The sequence below is a fragment of the Emydura macquarii genome, unplaced genomic scaffold, assembly GCF_026122565.2.
Source record: "Emydura macquarii macquarii isolate MOO-44397 ecotype Brisbane River unplaced genomic scaffold, CSIRO-AGI_Emac_v2 contig_1146, whole genome shotgun sequence".
Taxonomy (NCBI): domain Eukaryota; kingdom Metazoa; phylum Chordata; order Testudines; family Chelidae; genus Emydura; species Emydura macquarii.
In genome coordinates, this window is record NW_027131283.1 from 6686559 (window position 1) to 6701049 (window position 14491).

The following is a 14491-nucleotide window of genomic DNA, read 5'->3' on the forward strand; positions in this document are numbered from 1 at the left end:
ATATTGACTGAATGGTGAAGTTATTTATATTGAAGTGTACTGGGCAAGACACAGACTGTTAAAAACCTGGCTTAAAAAAAACAGGTTTGAGGTACACAGGAATCTGATGGCAAAATAATGTTCCTACTTGTATGACACTAAGATTATCTTTTTCTCCTCCCATTCTTTCTGAAAGCATCAGTATTTAGACCATAAGCACTGATCTCATAAAACTGTATTTGGAAAAGAAAAGAAAGATAGCGTTCTATACGCCATAAAATACTCCAGGTAATTACTCTGGCATTTCCCCTAACATACGTGGAAAGGCCTCCCCTGAGCTGAAACAACAAAATGTAGCCAAGATCTGTTGTAAAAAAGAAAGTTGCCAAAATGGCTATTTTTGATTGCTGCTCTGCACTCCAACATACCATTATCCCTATGTAGTGTCGGTAATGAAGAGGCAATGGACCATCCATCTGCAGTAGATAATGCTGAGTTTTCAGAAAGCTTTCTAGATACTGCGGGTGGAAAACCATCACTAAGGTGATATTGTCCAAACGGCCCAAAACAGCAAAAGAATCTGCAAACAATGTATGCATCTGGGCATCTTCATTTCCCACTTGAAGAATCTGTTTGAATTAAAGAGAGGGCTTTAGGAATGTTTTCCAAAACACAAACAAAATTATCATTAAATATTTATATCACATAGTTCTCAGAGGCCCCAATTAGGTTTTGGAGACCCATTCTACTAAATGAGAATCTAACATTAACTAGGATTTCTAAAGAAACTTAATAAAATATGAGGGGCATGTGACGTTTCAGATGCAGCACTGAAATTCAGATTGCATTTAGGCAATAAGAATACTTGTATCTTCAGCTGGGTCAATCACACTACTCTTAGAGCATAGCCACTGTGGAAGACAGCAGCAAACAAAGCTGAATGTAGTGAGGGGTAATCATAGTATCTATGAAAGGGATAAATGCTAGCTAAGAAAAAAAAAAGTTAAGAGCTACCTGGGTACCTGGCAATGGTGGGAAACCCAGGATTAAGATTTTAAACTTCCCAGAAAATGGACCACAGTCACATCAATAAATTATTTTGTTACACCAGTCTCTCCTGCCAATGGAACAGCACTGAAAGAGGTCAGTCACAGGCTCTTTGAGCTGAAGGAATGCTGAATGTCTGTTCATTTGAAGAACTGGTAAGCGTTCATAAGAAAAAACAACAACAATCACCAGAATTAAGGGATAGAGGCTCCTCTGGACCTTTGTGGACCAGTAAGAGGACCCAGCCCACATTTGAATATTGCAGAAGGGACAGGACAAGCAAGTATCATTACAAAAAACAATTCTGCATTTCTTTTGTAAAATATAGTTGTGTAAAAGAACTATAAAAATTCCAGAATTCCACATGGCTATTACTGCTTTCTAATTTAGCAGAACCATTGCCAGTATCATAATGATTTACTACGATCAACAGAGTGCAAAGTATTTTGCAAAACAACAGCTGTTCTAAAACCATGTGAGTCCTAAATGACTTTTCCTTAAAAGCAATCAATTCACTGTGTATTTGCAAACAACATACCTCCTTCTCTGGGATGAATCTGCTTGGTCCATGTCCCAGTGGTCTAGGAATTCTAATTCCAAGTTCCTAGAAAAGAAAATTACACCATCTCAGGTTTCAGCTATAAACATTTCAGCTGTGGTTTCAGGGAAGGAAAAAAATTCACTATTCAAACAAACAGAGCTGTGCTTGTTTTAGTGGTACACTCTGTACACATGCAGTTATTTTTCTGCACATGCTTCATAACTAACCATACTTGTTTACAGTATATCATAATGCTCTTGGTTAAAAACAATAAAACCTGCTTCACTGAAAACCTTCATTTTGCATAAAGTACTTGGCAGAGTGTCCAGAACAAGGAGTTCAGTACATAGCAGCCAGTCATGTGATTGTGTCACTGATGCAAAATGAGATTGATGCATGTCTGCACATCTGCAGTAAACCAGCATACGAATCTCTGTGCATCTGTCAGGAAATGAAACAGCTGTAACCTTAACCTAATTGTTTTTTTCAACCTTAGAGATATGTGTGAATCGCTAAAGGTATCTGCAAAGAAGTTTTTGTTTGCTTGCTTTTTAAGAGAAGTTAATTAGCTGTTTAAAGTTGACAGAGAGAAAGACAGGTAATTCTGTCCAACCTCAAAAAGAACAGTTTACCACAAGACTACCACCAGACACCTTATCTCAATAACTGAGAGATTAAAGTTATCCATATCACAATCATTGGTTATTTTCATTCTACCTTCTCAACTGAAGGAGGCTTCATATTAAGTCTGTTGCACCTGTGAATCTGGGGCCTAGTTATCCTCTCAGGGTCCAGGTAACAACCACATGCTTCAATAGGAATTACTTGGACCGTCTCAGGGGAGAATGGGGCTCCTAGAAGTCAACTGGTCTTATCTAAAACAGTGATTCTCAACCAGGGGTATACGTACCTCTGGGGGTACGCAGAGGTCTTCCAGGGGGTACATCAACTAATTTAGATATTTGCCTAGTTTTACAACAGGCTACACGAAAAGCTCTAGTGAAGTCAATAAAAACTAAAATTTAACACAGACAATGACTTTGAAATGCAAGTACAATATTTATATTCCAATTAATTTATTTTATAATTATATGGTAAAAATGAGAAATAAAGCAATTCTTCATTAATAGTGTGCTGTGACACTTTTGTATTTTTATGTCTGATTTATGTAAGCAATTAGTTTTTAAGTGAAGTGAAACTTGCACAAGATAAATTAGACTCCTGAAAGGGGTACAGTAGTCTGGAAAGGTTGAGAACCACTGATCTAAAATAAGTTGCTGCCTAAACTTTCTTTTATATGCAGTGAACTTACACAAACAGAAATATCATCCAAATACAAGAAAAAAAGAGCAATAATAAGCAAGGCTGGCATTTGTGGCTTGTTTATAATAGTCCTGATTTGTCTGGGAAAATGAAGTAACTTTATCCACCAATTACAGTTCCCAAACTTCTCCCTAACAGAAAAGAGCTACAAACAATCTTCAGACTGCAGCGTGAATTAATACTGACCCTTGTCCATGGTACCCATTTGTGATCTCAAGATTCTATTTGTCTAATGTGCCTCTTATTTCTTAAATCCGATGCCTTCATTTCTTGAGTTATACTTGGGGAAAGGGTGATCTAAAAGCTGCCCTTACCATTAATATTTTCTAATCTTACATGGAAGGGTAAGGCTTGTGATGGAGCCTTTTCCTATTGCAGGTCACAAGGTTCAAAAACATGTTTCGCTTGTCAACTAAATCTGTAATACAATATGTGTCAGAGTTGGGCTGAATTTATATCCTCAAAAGAATTTTACTCCACAGAGGCCAACTACTTCTTGTCCTGGTCACTATACATTGGTAAATTAAAGAAAGATCTTACATCCGAGTGACAATGGGGGGAGGGTGGGAAGGTCTTTATGTAACATTTAATTTAGCAGATGTCTCCAAACCTAGCTGCCAACTCATACACAGTAGGAGAAAAGTCTTAATTTAATTCTTGGACAACTAAGTTTTAATCTTTTCCCTTCCCAGAACAATTACAGGAAGAAAGCCTCAAAGTTCTATAACCTGAGACTCAGAAACTTACTAATTTATTTTGCTTGATGGAGTCTAAAATATATCAAAAAGTCCTGACCTTCAACTTTCTTGTCCCCTCAGACTTTTTAAATAATGTAATGATTATGCTACAGGAAGAAGGTTAAATTAAAAAACAGCTATGTAAGTAAACACCTTTATGTAATGTACCCCTTTAAAAAGCACTACAAGGGAAAGGAGGAATGTCCCTGTGGTTAAGGAGCCAGCCTAGGACTTGGGAAACCTGGGTTCAAATCTGCTCTGGCACAGACTTTGTATGTGACCATTGAACACTTAGTGTCTCAGTTGCCACGTGTAAAATAAAGATAACAGCACTCCCCCCTCACAGGGGTGTTTTGAGAATATACACACTAGAGATTGTGAGGCTCTCAGATACCACATGGGGCAAAGTGTGTAAGTATCTAACATAGGCAGGTGTTATTTAGACCTTAAATTGTGTACTTAAAATCAGTTTCCACATTAATATTCATCACCACCTGTATTCAATGTTTCAAATATTACACTGACAAGGTAACAATTTCAATCTCTTACTAATTCTTAGAATGCTCCCTTTTTCATAAAGGCCTTTCCTGTAGCTCCATCATGTCACTCCATTCTTAGAAGCTCTTCATCATGTCATCTTTTCCACCACATTCAGTTCAAGCATCCTCTCCTTATTTCCACAGCTGTCTCCCAGCCATATTGTTCTTTCATCCATAGAAACCCCTCCTGATCTAATAGTAAGGTTACTACCTTCTCCTCCTTCAAATCCCTCCTCAAGATGCAAGTCTCCTCTGATGACTTATGATCATGTTGCTCTTTGGGATAAGGACTGTGTTTGTTCAGCACCTAGCATAATATGATAACAACCAAGACTGGGGCCTTTGGGTGCTACTCCAATAAAAATAAGCAATAGTAGCAAATCTCTTCATCTGTCATGTCTATTCCATCTTAAAGGCCATATTAAAATAATGTTAACGTTGCAAAGTTAAGCATTGAAAGTCATAAAATGCCCAACCTTACCTCTACCTACGTGTGCATTGTAATGAACTTTTTAATCATACAATCATACCAGCCTCACGTCACTCTATCTACCTATGGAATTTACATAGCTCCTGTGATGGTTCTTGGGGTACCCTGGACTATGAGCCACCTTGTTACTCTCTGCCTCCAGCGTGAAGGAGTCTTGCTTCTGCTTAACTGGGTGTCAGCTCCCTGACACCACCAGTCCATTAGCCATTCACAATCTCCTTTTGGCTATGCCTGCCCTTACTTTGCTTTGCAGTTTAACAATAAATGACTCCATTGCTAGTGTTCCTTTGAAGCATTCCCCTGTGGTTTCCAGCACCTTATCCCCTGAAACAGAAATACCAGGTCTGCTATACCCAAACAAAGAGTATAAACATCAGCTTGTAGGATTCAACTCAGGATCAGCACCTAGCTTAATATCACAGCATTTAGATATATTTATAGTGAAAACAAGAAGCTTATTATCAAAGATTTAAGACTCAAGTGACAGTAAGAATTCTGGAAACAAATGGTTACATATAAAAATACAACCATAACATGCTTTCTAGAGAATAAACAGGTTAACCTACTATCTAAAGAAGTTTCTCACGCCGGAAGTCCTCTGCAGCTTTTCAGCCAAGGCTGGCTGAGAGCCCATTTCCATGAAGGTAAATGCACTGCCTATTTACTTCCTTGGTACAGGATAAGGGGTTATCTTTGCCTTCTACTTATACCCCCAAAGTTCGCCTTCTACTTATACCCCCAAAGTTCATTGCTTGTACTCAGATTCTATAACCATCCATGGCTTCTCTTGACTTTACATCGCTTTGATAACTTTATATGTAAGTGTGCATCCACTATTTTAATTACAATGCTTAATTTACATCTGACAGAGAAACAGGTGAACAAAACATCTTGTCTGACAGAAACCTGCTTTTCATTTCTGCAGTTGACTCATACCTAGACTATAAAACATATTTTCAGTATATAAACACATACAATTCGCAATATTAATGTGATTAATAACCCTGTCTTTCATTTAACACCTCACACGACTTCTTTGGTGAACCAGAATGTACATACCTGAATCAGGACAATCCTGTAACCCTCTTGACAGTTAGCATTAGAGAGTATTTGAGGCACAGCTCCCAATACTGTAGTATCTGTGTACATCACAGCTAATGAATGTATCTATTACTTCACAGAGGTATTGGGTGAAGTGCTACTCAGTCAGTTTTTCATCTATAAAATTGTTAATGTCTATACTGGTATCCAAGGTATGGTTGCAGCATGGGTAGACATCCCACACTTAATGGCTAAAACTAGCAATATAGACCGGGGGCCTTAGCTTAAGTGCAGGCTAGCAATGTGAGTATGTGCCCAGGGTCCCCAGTGTTTTCATATAGCTCAAACTGAAGTCCGTGCCCCTGCATCTACACTAATATTTGTAGCTGTGCTAGCATGGATAAAGCTAGCATAGGTATGTTTACTCATGCTGCAATCACACCTTGGACTGCAACATAAATGTATCCCAAGTGACTTGCCCAATGTCTCAGAGAAAGTATGGTGGAGCAAGGACTCGAACCTGGATGTCTGAAGTCCTACGCTAGTGCCCTTCCATGGACTATCCTCTATCTCAAGATAAGTTTTTCAGTTGCTGGAAGTTTGTTTATGCAAATGTACATTAGCTGAGCATCTGGCCATCAAAGCACAGGCTGAACGGTGCACAAGTAATGCAGCAGGTGTACAACCTTAATTAGGTTTCCTAATTACCACTCTTCTCTCATTACACCCTGCCTCATACAATACATTTTATTCAGTACATTTATATTAGTCCCATATCAAAATTCTACATCCAGACATGCTTCAGGCAGCTTACTTTCATTTAAAATGCTGGAAGATAATTATTCAAATGTTACGAAACTACCATGCATGTGAAAACTACATATGGCTTTTCAATGCCTCAAAACTCTGCCAAATCAAGCCATTTTTTAAGCTCAGAAATGAAAGGCACCTCTCCTTCCCAAGCGCTATCTTCCTGCCAAGTTTCAGTGTTCTACTCCAAGGTCTTGCTGCTTTATTATTAGAGATGTTAAAAAAAAGTCACAATTGTGTAATACTTAGAAAAGTATGTATTTCTACTCTCCGGGTACTCAAAATTATCTATATTGTTTTCCACTCACATTAAAACAAAACATCTCCTTCTTATACAGACTGAACATGGAAAATTTCATCCCAAAAGGCTGAAGTTATGAGCAATTGAAAAAGGGCCTTTAGAATGGGGATGTCTAGACCAGCGGTTCTCAACTGGTGGTATGCGTACCACCGGTGGTACTTCGAAGAAGGCTGGGTGGTATGCGAGCCGTACTGCACCGCTGAATCCACCGCCGAAAGTCGTTCCTCCCCCACCCCCCCTGCGCGCACGAAACCCTGCCACTGAAAAGGGGCAAATGGCGGCAGGGTTTCGGCGGAGGGCATTGTTCCCCCCATGTAACCCCGCCGCCGCCCAAAGTCCGTCCCCCCCCTCTCTTTTTCCCGAGTGGTACTCGGGTCAGGTACAGTCAGGTCAAGTGGTACTTGACTTGACTGTACCTGACCCAAGTGGTACTTGGGAAAAAAAGGTTGAGAACCGCTGGTCTAGACCACTTTAACTTTAGCTATTGCTACATCACTTGCACACACACACTCTTGTCTCCCTCTCTCTGATATTTTCTCTGACCACTGGTTCTCATCACTGGCTACCAATTATAAAATCTCTCTCAAAACTCAGTTATAGTTCTGTCCCCAGACGATGGTGCACTGTTATTAACTGTTAATTTGCAATAATTAACTTACATTTCATGAGCTGAAAACTGACCACAAACCAGTCTGCAGTTTGTTTCCCTGATGTCATCATGCACTTTGAGTACAGTAACAGTGTTAAATGTTGCAAGTCTGGGAAAGATACATTTGTGTATTTACTTAAATCACTGTAAACAGAAGAACACTTCAACACAGACAAACTGCAGGCAGAGTGGGAATATATTTTACTTCATTCAACCACATTAGTATTAATATCATCTGAATCTGTGTGTCCTCCAGAAGTACCAAATGCCACTGGATTCAGACATAACCACCTCAAAATCATAAGTTCTAAAGAAATAAAGCAGTCTTTAAGAAGAATTAAATACATTATTTGCATAAGGAATGATTTTGACTAGAATTAAGTTTTGTCGGGATTCACTTTTCATGGAGAATCACCTTTAAGTACTGGCATACTTTCATGCTTACATTAAAAATATTCTTTTAGAATTCTTTCTATTCTTTTAGGGTAAATTTTCCAAAAACATTCAAGTGATTTATGCTCCTAAATCCCATTTTCAAGAGAGATTTAGACTTTTACATGTTTTTGGAAACATTACCTCCAGTCTCCTACTTCCCCTTCCAAGATCAGTCCAAAACAAGAACTCACTGGTAATGATGCAAAATGCTATGAATTTGGAACACTTAATTGTTTAGATCTTAACGATAACTACTGCACCAACCGCAGTAGTAATGCACAGATTGGCACTGCAGTAAAGGTTATTTTGATTTCCATGTAACTCCATCAGTGAGATGATACATTCTCCAATTAGAAGTCATGCTTTCAATTCTGCTTATCACTGTAACTGTAGTATCTCCAAGAGTTATCAAGCCACATCAACAGACCTAAGAGCTTTGAATAATTTGGATTAGATAAGGGACAAGTCTACTTCTGTAAACACAAGTGAAAAATAAAATCAAAGCTCTTTCTAGACACAGTGGTTGCAGAGCTGGTGGTCCAGTTTTCTTTAGTTCTAAACCCTCACCACAACCCAAAAGCCTCCAGAGTGTATTGTAGCTTTTCAGACACAAAGTATAATTAGTATTAAGGTAACACTTGCAGGATCTTTATTTCCTTTCCTCTTCCCATTTTAAATTTTGGCACCAGTTCCTTTGTGCAGGAAAAATTATCACCATTACAGAATAAAAGTACTGGGTTTCTTCACACACACAGATTTAAATGATTACAAATTACCTCTCCTACAAACCCTACTAAATTCAATAGGCCTACTACAGAAAGTAAAGTGTTTCAATTGTATTTTAAAAACAGACCTTAAAAAGTTATTCCATCAAAAGATCTCAGAATTCTTTAAAAATATTAAATCTCTCAACACCCACTCAGAATCATTAATGTGATCTGCAGTGAAACTGAGGCACAAGGAGCACAAGTGACCTGCTCAAAGACAGACATCAAGTTCACGATGGAGGCGGAAGTAAAACCCGAGAGTTCTGACTCCCAAATCTCTTTTTCCAACACTGCTGATTCTTAGTTATTAATAATAAAATAATAATAATAATATTTTGGCTCCTCTAAGATTAAATATTAACATATACCTATGGAGATATATCTAAATGAAGTTTTTATCCATGACACTTCAGTTATGCCAGTATAGTCTCCCTTTCTAGCAACAGGCTGGCACAGGTTTATAAGAAGGTGGGTTTGTGATGGAATTATACCAAAACCTGTTTCACTTGGTTTCATATTAACTCAGGTCACAAGTGCCTGGGATTAAAAAGACCAGTGTCTAAACCTTCTGTACCATCTCTGTAATACACATGTTGAAAATATTTTATAAATGTGTATTAAGATCATTGAAGCAGCTCCAAAGGAAAACTTGCAATATCAGTAGCTTTAAAGAAGGAGAAAGGGGGCTGGGAGGAAGGAACACCGTTTTTCAAGGCAATAAACAAAGTTTAAATACTATTGAGATTGCAACACAGAAAATAAACAAGGAAGCTTAATTCTGAATATGAAATACCAAACTTTACCTTCATATTTCCTGGACAGTGCTGCTTTATGTCATGATCTTCAAATTAAGTTCTGTATTTTAACATCTAATACACAAAGCAACACATGCCCCAATTAAATGTTTTCTTCCCAGTTCTCCAGAGCAGGCCAGAACAATATTATTTGCTGTCATTTGCTTAGAATTGCCAAAGTGGTTTTCTCTTTGCAAGCCACAAGACAACACTCACTGCCCCCAAGAGCTAATAATCTGAGACACATCCAGAGATTGACTGGAAAACCCAGAGGAAGGAATTACTTGGTAGTTTTTGTTTGTTTTTAGAGCTCTGAGAAGCATGAATGGACTCTATTCAGTCCACCTGTGTATTAACCCTGAAGACTAATGACAAATGTGCATCAATAGCCAGCCTGCTTGTAGATCACAGAAAAAGGAGGCAGATGAGACCAAACCTATTAGGTAACCTAGTCACCCTCCCAGTCAGTGCAGGCGCGGTGCATTCCCAGGGGTTCGCTGTGGCGATGACCCAAACGCTGGCGTTTCCACTGCTTCCCTTCGGAAGCTACTCCACAGTGTACCGGGACGTTGCTCCTGGTTTTCCGATTCCGAATGTCTTCTTGTCACAGCAGCGATCGCCCCGCAGCAGTAAACAGCCGGCCAGGAGCATGCAACACCCAGCCGGGGGAGGGAAGGGGAATGTAAAGCACGTCCACACCTAGGCTTGGCGGAGGAGGGGCCGAGCCCACAGAAGGCCAAGCTGAGCCCACAGGTGACTCCCACCCCTGAGGGACTTTCCCGGACGCGGGCAGCTCAGCACAAAGCCAACCCGAGAGCCCAGCCCCCCCGCCCCGTCCCGTCCCAGTCCCCGAGCGCGCGCCCCCCTGACCTTGCGACTCCGGCTCGAGCCCTGGTTGCACAGCAGCCCCTGCGCGGCGTACGCCCGGTTGTGGCTGGCCGTGGCCGCCAGCCTCATGCCTGCGGGAGGGACGGCGCGGGTCAGGCGGGGAGCGGGCCCGTCCCTGCAGAGCGCGCAGCCGGCTCCCCTCGGCGGGCCGCGGCCACCCTCCGCCAAAGGCAGCGGCGACGCGAGGCTACGACGAAAGGGAACCGCCGCGGCGGGGAGGACAGGACAAGACGGGACAGGACAGGACAAGACGGGAGAGTCAGGGGAAGCGCAGAGCGGGCACAAACAAGCCCAGCGCAGCCCCGCCCCTCTCCCGCCAGCCACCAATGCGCGGGGCCGGGGCCGGGGCCGGAGCCGCAGCGCCACTGACAGGGAGTTTGTGCGGCTCCCACCTGCCCTCAGCACCGCCTCCTTGGGCGACAGCGAGGGGAGAAGAGCAAAAATGGGGGTGGGGGGGGGCAGCGCGAGGCCCTCCTTGGTCAGACAGTGCGTCCATGGGAGCAGGGCAGCGGACAGGGAGCTGAAGGGGAAAGCAAAATACACGCGGAGCAGAAGTTCCAGCTGGGAGCCAAAGGTGCCAGGCAAACATTTCCTGGCACTACGCCGCACACATCCACTGAGGCACCCTGCCCGTCTGCCCCGTCCGTCCTGGCCCCCCCGAGACACACGTGAGCTCTCCCGCTACCCCCGACTGAGGAAATCAGTGGGGACGTCAACTGAGCCGAGAGAGCGGTTTTTTAATTACGAAGTAACTATTAATAACTTCCTAATGGAAGAGGCAGATCAATTCAGAGCCAGGCTGTAGATGCCATCACAATGACTAGGGGACACAGGCGGTGAGGGAACACGGCTCCCTCTTCAGTTTCTGCATCCTCTGCTCCCCTCCGTGGCAGGGAAAAGAAGCAGTTTTTTTTGTTTGACAAAAATTACTTTTTCTCGGAAGTCCTGTATTCCCTCAACCGTCTATCATCTCCTTCCATCCTCAGGAGCCTCGACCTTTTTAAAATGAAAAAGTAATTAAGCCTTTTTAACAGCTAGATCGTAAGAGCTTAACATTCAACAGACACGTGTGACTTTAAATAAAGTACTCCATCAATCTATTTGGCCTCAGGGCTCCTCCCCAAACACCATAACAGCCCTGTGCAAACATGTTTTGCAATCTCGTGAGCAAAACACACAACCTTTGTTTGCAGCAGTCTGTACTTCCCTCACCACTCTCCAGCGCTGTTAGATCCCCAGCTGTCCCAGTTCTCCCCACCCAATTATAGCTTTCAGTTCTGGTTTGGGGTTTTATGCCATCCATTTTTCCAAAAGTAAATACAGTTGTAAATACACGTTCAAGCTCCTGGGTAAAATTTGGTTGACTCTTCAAATCCATATTAAAAGTGTAAAGCTATGTTCTGTTAATTATTTTATATCTTAAATATTTATTTTAAGTAAACTCCATAAACAAAAAGAGAATGCTTAATTCTTATACTAGCTTTGAGGAGAGGTGGGTAGGTTGCAGCAGCTCAGAACCCCAGAACCTTAATTAACTGGGTGAAAAAAGCTTCCAGTCTGGGATTTAGACTGCTACAAATCAGATTACTGGTCCTAACTAGTTGTCTAATAACTGTAAAGGGAATTACATGATGGTGAACTTTAATTAAATATAAAACTGAATACTGAAAAACTGTTTAAGCTATTTTGGAGTGGGCTTGTGAATCCTGCAGCCAAATGCAGAAATCATTGAGGCCAGTACTGTGTCTGTAGAATATGGAAACATTACTCTGGGCAGTGGCTTTGCACATTTCTAAAGATGAGGTTTCCCTTCTTTCTTTTTCTAATGCCATCACCTCTGTGGAGTGCAATTAACTCTGAGAAGACAAGGGGTTTTTGTACTTCTGAAGATTGAGTAGCAGCATACCATGATATTGACTAGAGATGTGAAGGTGCTTCAGGTCCTTCCCGGTTTCTTTGTACAGAACAGGGATTTAGCTTTCCTTAATGGGTGAGGTCTTTTGAGATCATTAGTGCTCCATACCTACTTGAATATCAGAAAAGGCTTAGATGAGAAATGGAAAAAGGAAGAAAGTAAGGTGGTGAAAGTGGTTACATTTTCAGAGCTAGTTTAAATAAACTATAAAAGATACCCACAACTTCCCGGGGATCCCTCGTCCCTGCTTCTTGGGATGCAGCAGGGGCCCAAGTTAGATTAGATGGTAGTGCCGTATGTAATGGTAGTTCTTTCATGTATTGCAGGAGGTAGGTTTTTTTAAAATATCCTTCCTCTGAAGCATCAGGGATAGCCATTGCTGGAGATGGGACATTGGGCAGGGTAGGCCAGAGCTCGCCAGAGCTCTGAGGTGGCACCAAGCCCTCTCTCTCTTTCTTTCAGGTAAGTGGCTGGTTCTTGCACACATGCTCAGGCTCTAAATGATCACCTTACATGAGGTGGGAAGGAATGTTCCCCAAAGTCAGATTGGTAATGACCACAGGGGTTTTTTTTGCCTCTCTCTTCAGCATGGGAGCATGTGTCACTTATCTCAGCATATCTCACTTTATCATTTTCCTGCCAGGGCAGGGGCCTTGAGCACTAGTGCATCTCAGTCCCTCCTATTCTATCCTTGTGGCACAAAATAGTCTAATAGCCCACTGTGGGCTGTAATACTTTGGTCTCATTTTGGTGGCTGGGTTCACTTGTGCAGGTGCTGGGTAGTGGTGATGGCCTGTGATATACAGATCAGACTAGATGATCTAGTGGTCCCTTCTGGCCTTAGACTCTATGACGCTCTTATTCCAGAATAAAAATATCCACACGGGGAGTTACACAGGGACATACTACCATGATATAATTATGCTGGTAAGTTTTCCTATGTAGACAAACCCTGAGAAACTCATAATCCCATTACTTCAGGAGATGGGGTTTTAGGAAAACCACCAAATAATTGTGAGATTTGTGATAAAATTGTGAGCTGGCAACACTGATCTATATTAATTTAAAGATTTCCTGTAATTTATTTAAAATAATTTTAGCAACACTTATGTCACAGATCCTAATGAGTGGTCCTCCCCCACCCTGGCCTCCCACTAGGACTGCTGTGAGGGAATCCAAGTCTCTGCTACTCAGGATCCACATGGTGTTTCAAGCTCCTGGAGCCTAGATGGAGCCCAGCCATTCCCCAATCCCAGGGTCCCTAGCATACTTTCATGGCACAGACCTTCTATCTCACACCCCCCTCCAAGAGTTGGAACCTGTTGTCCAGCCACTAACCCTTCAGGGCACAGCACTGACCCTGCAGACTCCAAAGTACTTAAACAGGACCCTCTCCACCCAAGAGATTTTACTAGCTAATTTTAAGGTTTAAAAAGGGACTAATAAATGTGCTAACTGCCATATAAATAAACCCAAATATTGCTACTAAGAAACACAAGAATAATACAACAAACTGTGCATACAGAGGAACACAATGAAAAATTAAAAGGAGTACTTTAAAAATCTCAAGTATGCTCTTTGAGCACAATAGATGTTATTGGAGCATGCCATAAAGCTCTACTTTTAGAACACTGATGGCTAAAACAATGGATAAAAAAATCAATTTTGGTTATAAACAAACACTTTCTAGACAGCATCAAGTCACTCTGTTCTACTCAGTGGCAAAACTTTTCACTGTTTCTCATCTACGGAATTGAAACTATACTGTGGTGTATGACTAAGAGCAAAATCTAGCCACATTGCTTTCATACTTGTTTAGAAAAACTGATGTTTTTAATCTCTCCTGTAGGACCAACTGTAAACTGGATCCTTGCTATTTCAGTTTTCCTTGTGGTTTCACAAAGTGCAGAAAAACTTTAGCAAAATATAGGAAGTTTTAGTGGCATGAATATGAAACAGTCATTACAGGAAGGATTTTCAAAAGTGATGGCCTAACTCTGCTCCTGCTGAAATCAATAGACGTTTTTACCAAACATTTATCAAATGTGAACAGAGTAGACCAATGTTGAAGGCTTTTGAAAATTCCACACTACATTCTTACCAGTCTGGCTTTTTTCTTTTATACTTTTTTAGCCAGTAGTTTTTAGTCTATTTTACCCCACTAAAGAGAAAAAAATCATGGTCATAATGACAACTTAGAGGCATGAGTGGTTTAGATTTTAATATCCATATAAG

General features: G+C 41.3%; 1 protein-coding gene across 5 annotated transcripts in view; it reads right to left on the reverse strand.

The window, feature by feature from the left end:
- The window catches only part of SESN1 (sestrin 1), a 120935-nt gene that overhangs the window by 9762 nt on the left and 96682 nt on the right, over positions 1 to 14491 (reverse strand). For 2 of the 5 annotated variants that reach the window (XM_067546573.1, XM_067546570.1), the window contains exons 2-3: positions 1565 to 1630; positions 408 to 608 (exon numbers count right to left, since the gene is read on the reverse strand). In XM_067546573.1, the coding sequence (XP_067402674.1) occupies positions 408 to 608; positions 1565 to 1630 (267 nt within the window). Of the gene's footprint in view, positions 1 to 407; positions 609 to 1564; positions 1631 to 7467; positions 10076 to 10323; positions 10606 to 14491 lie in introns of those variants that run through there. The other 3 variants (XM_067546571.1, XM_067546574.1, XM_067546575.1) reach the window with 3 other exon arrangements.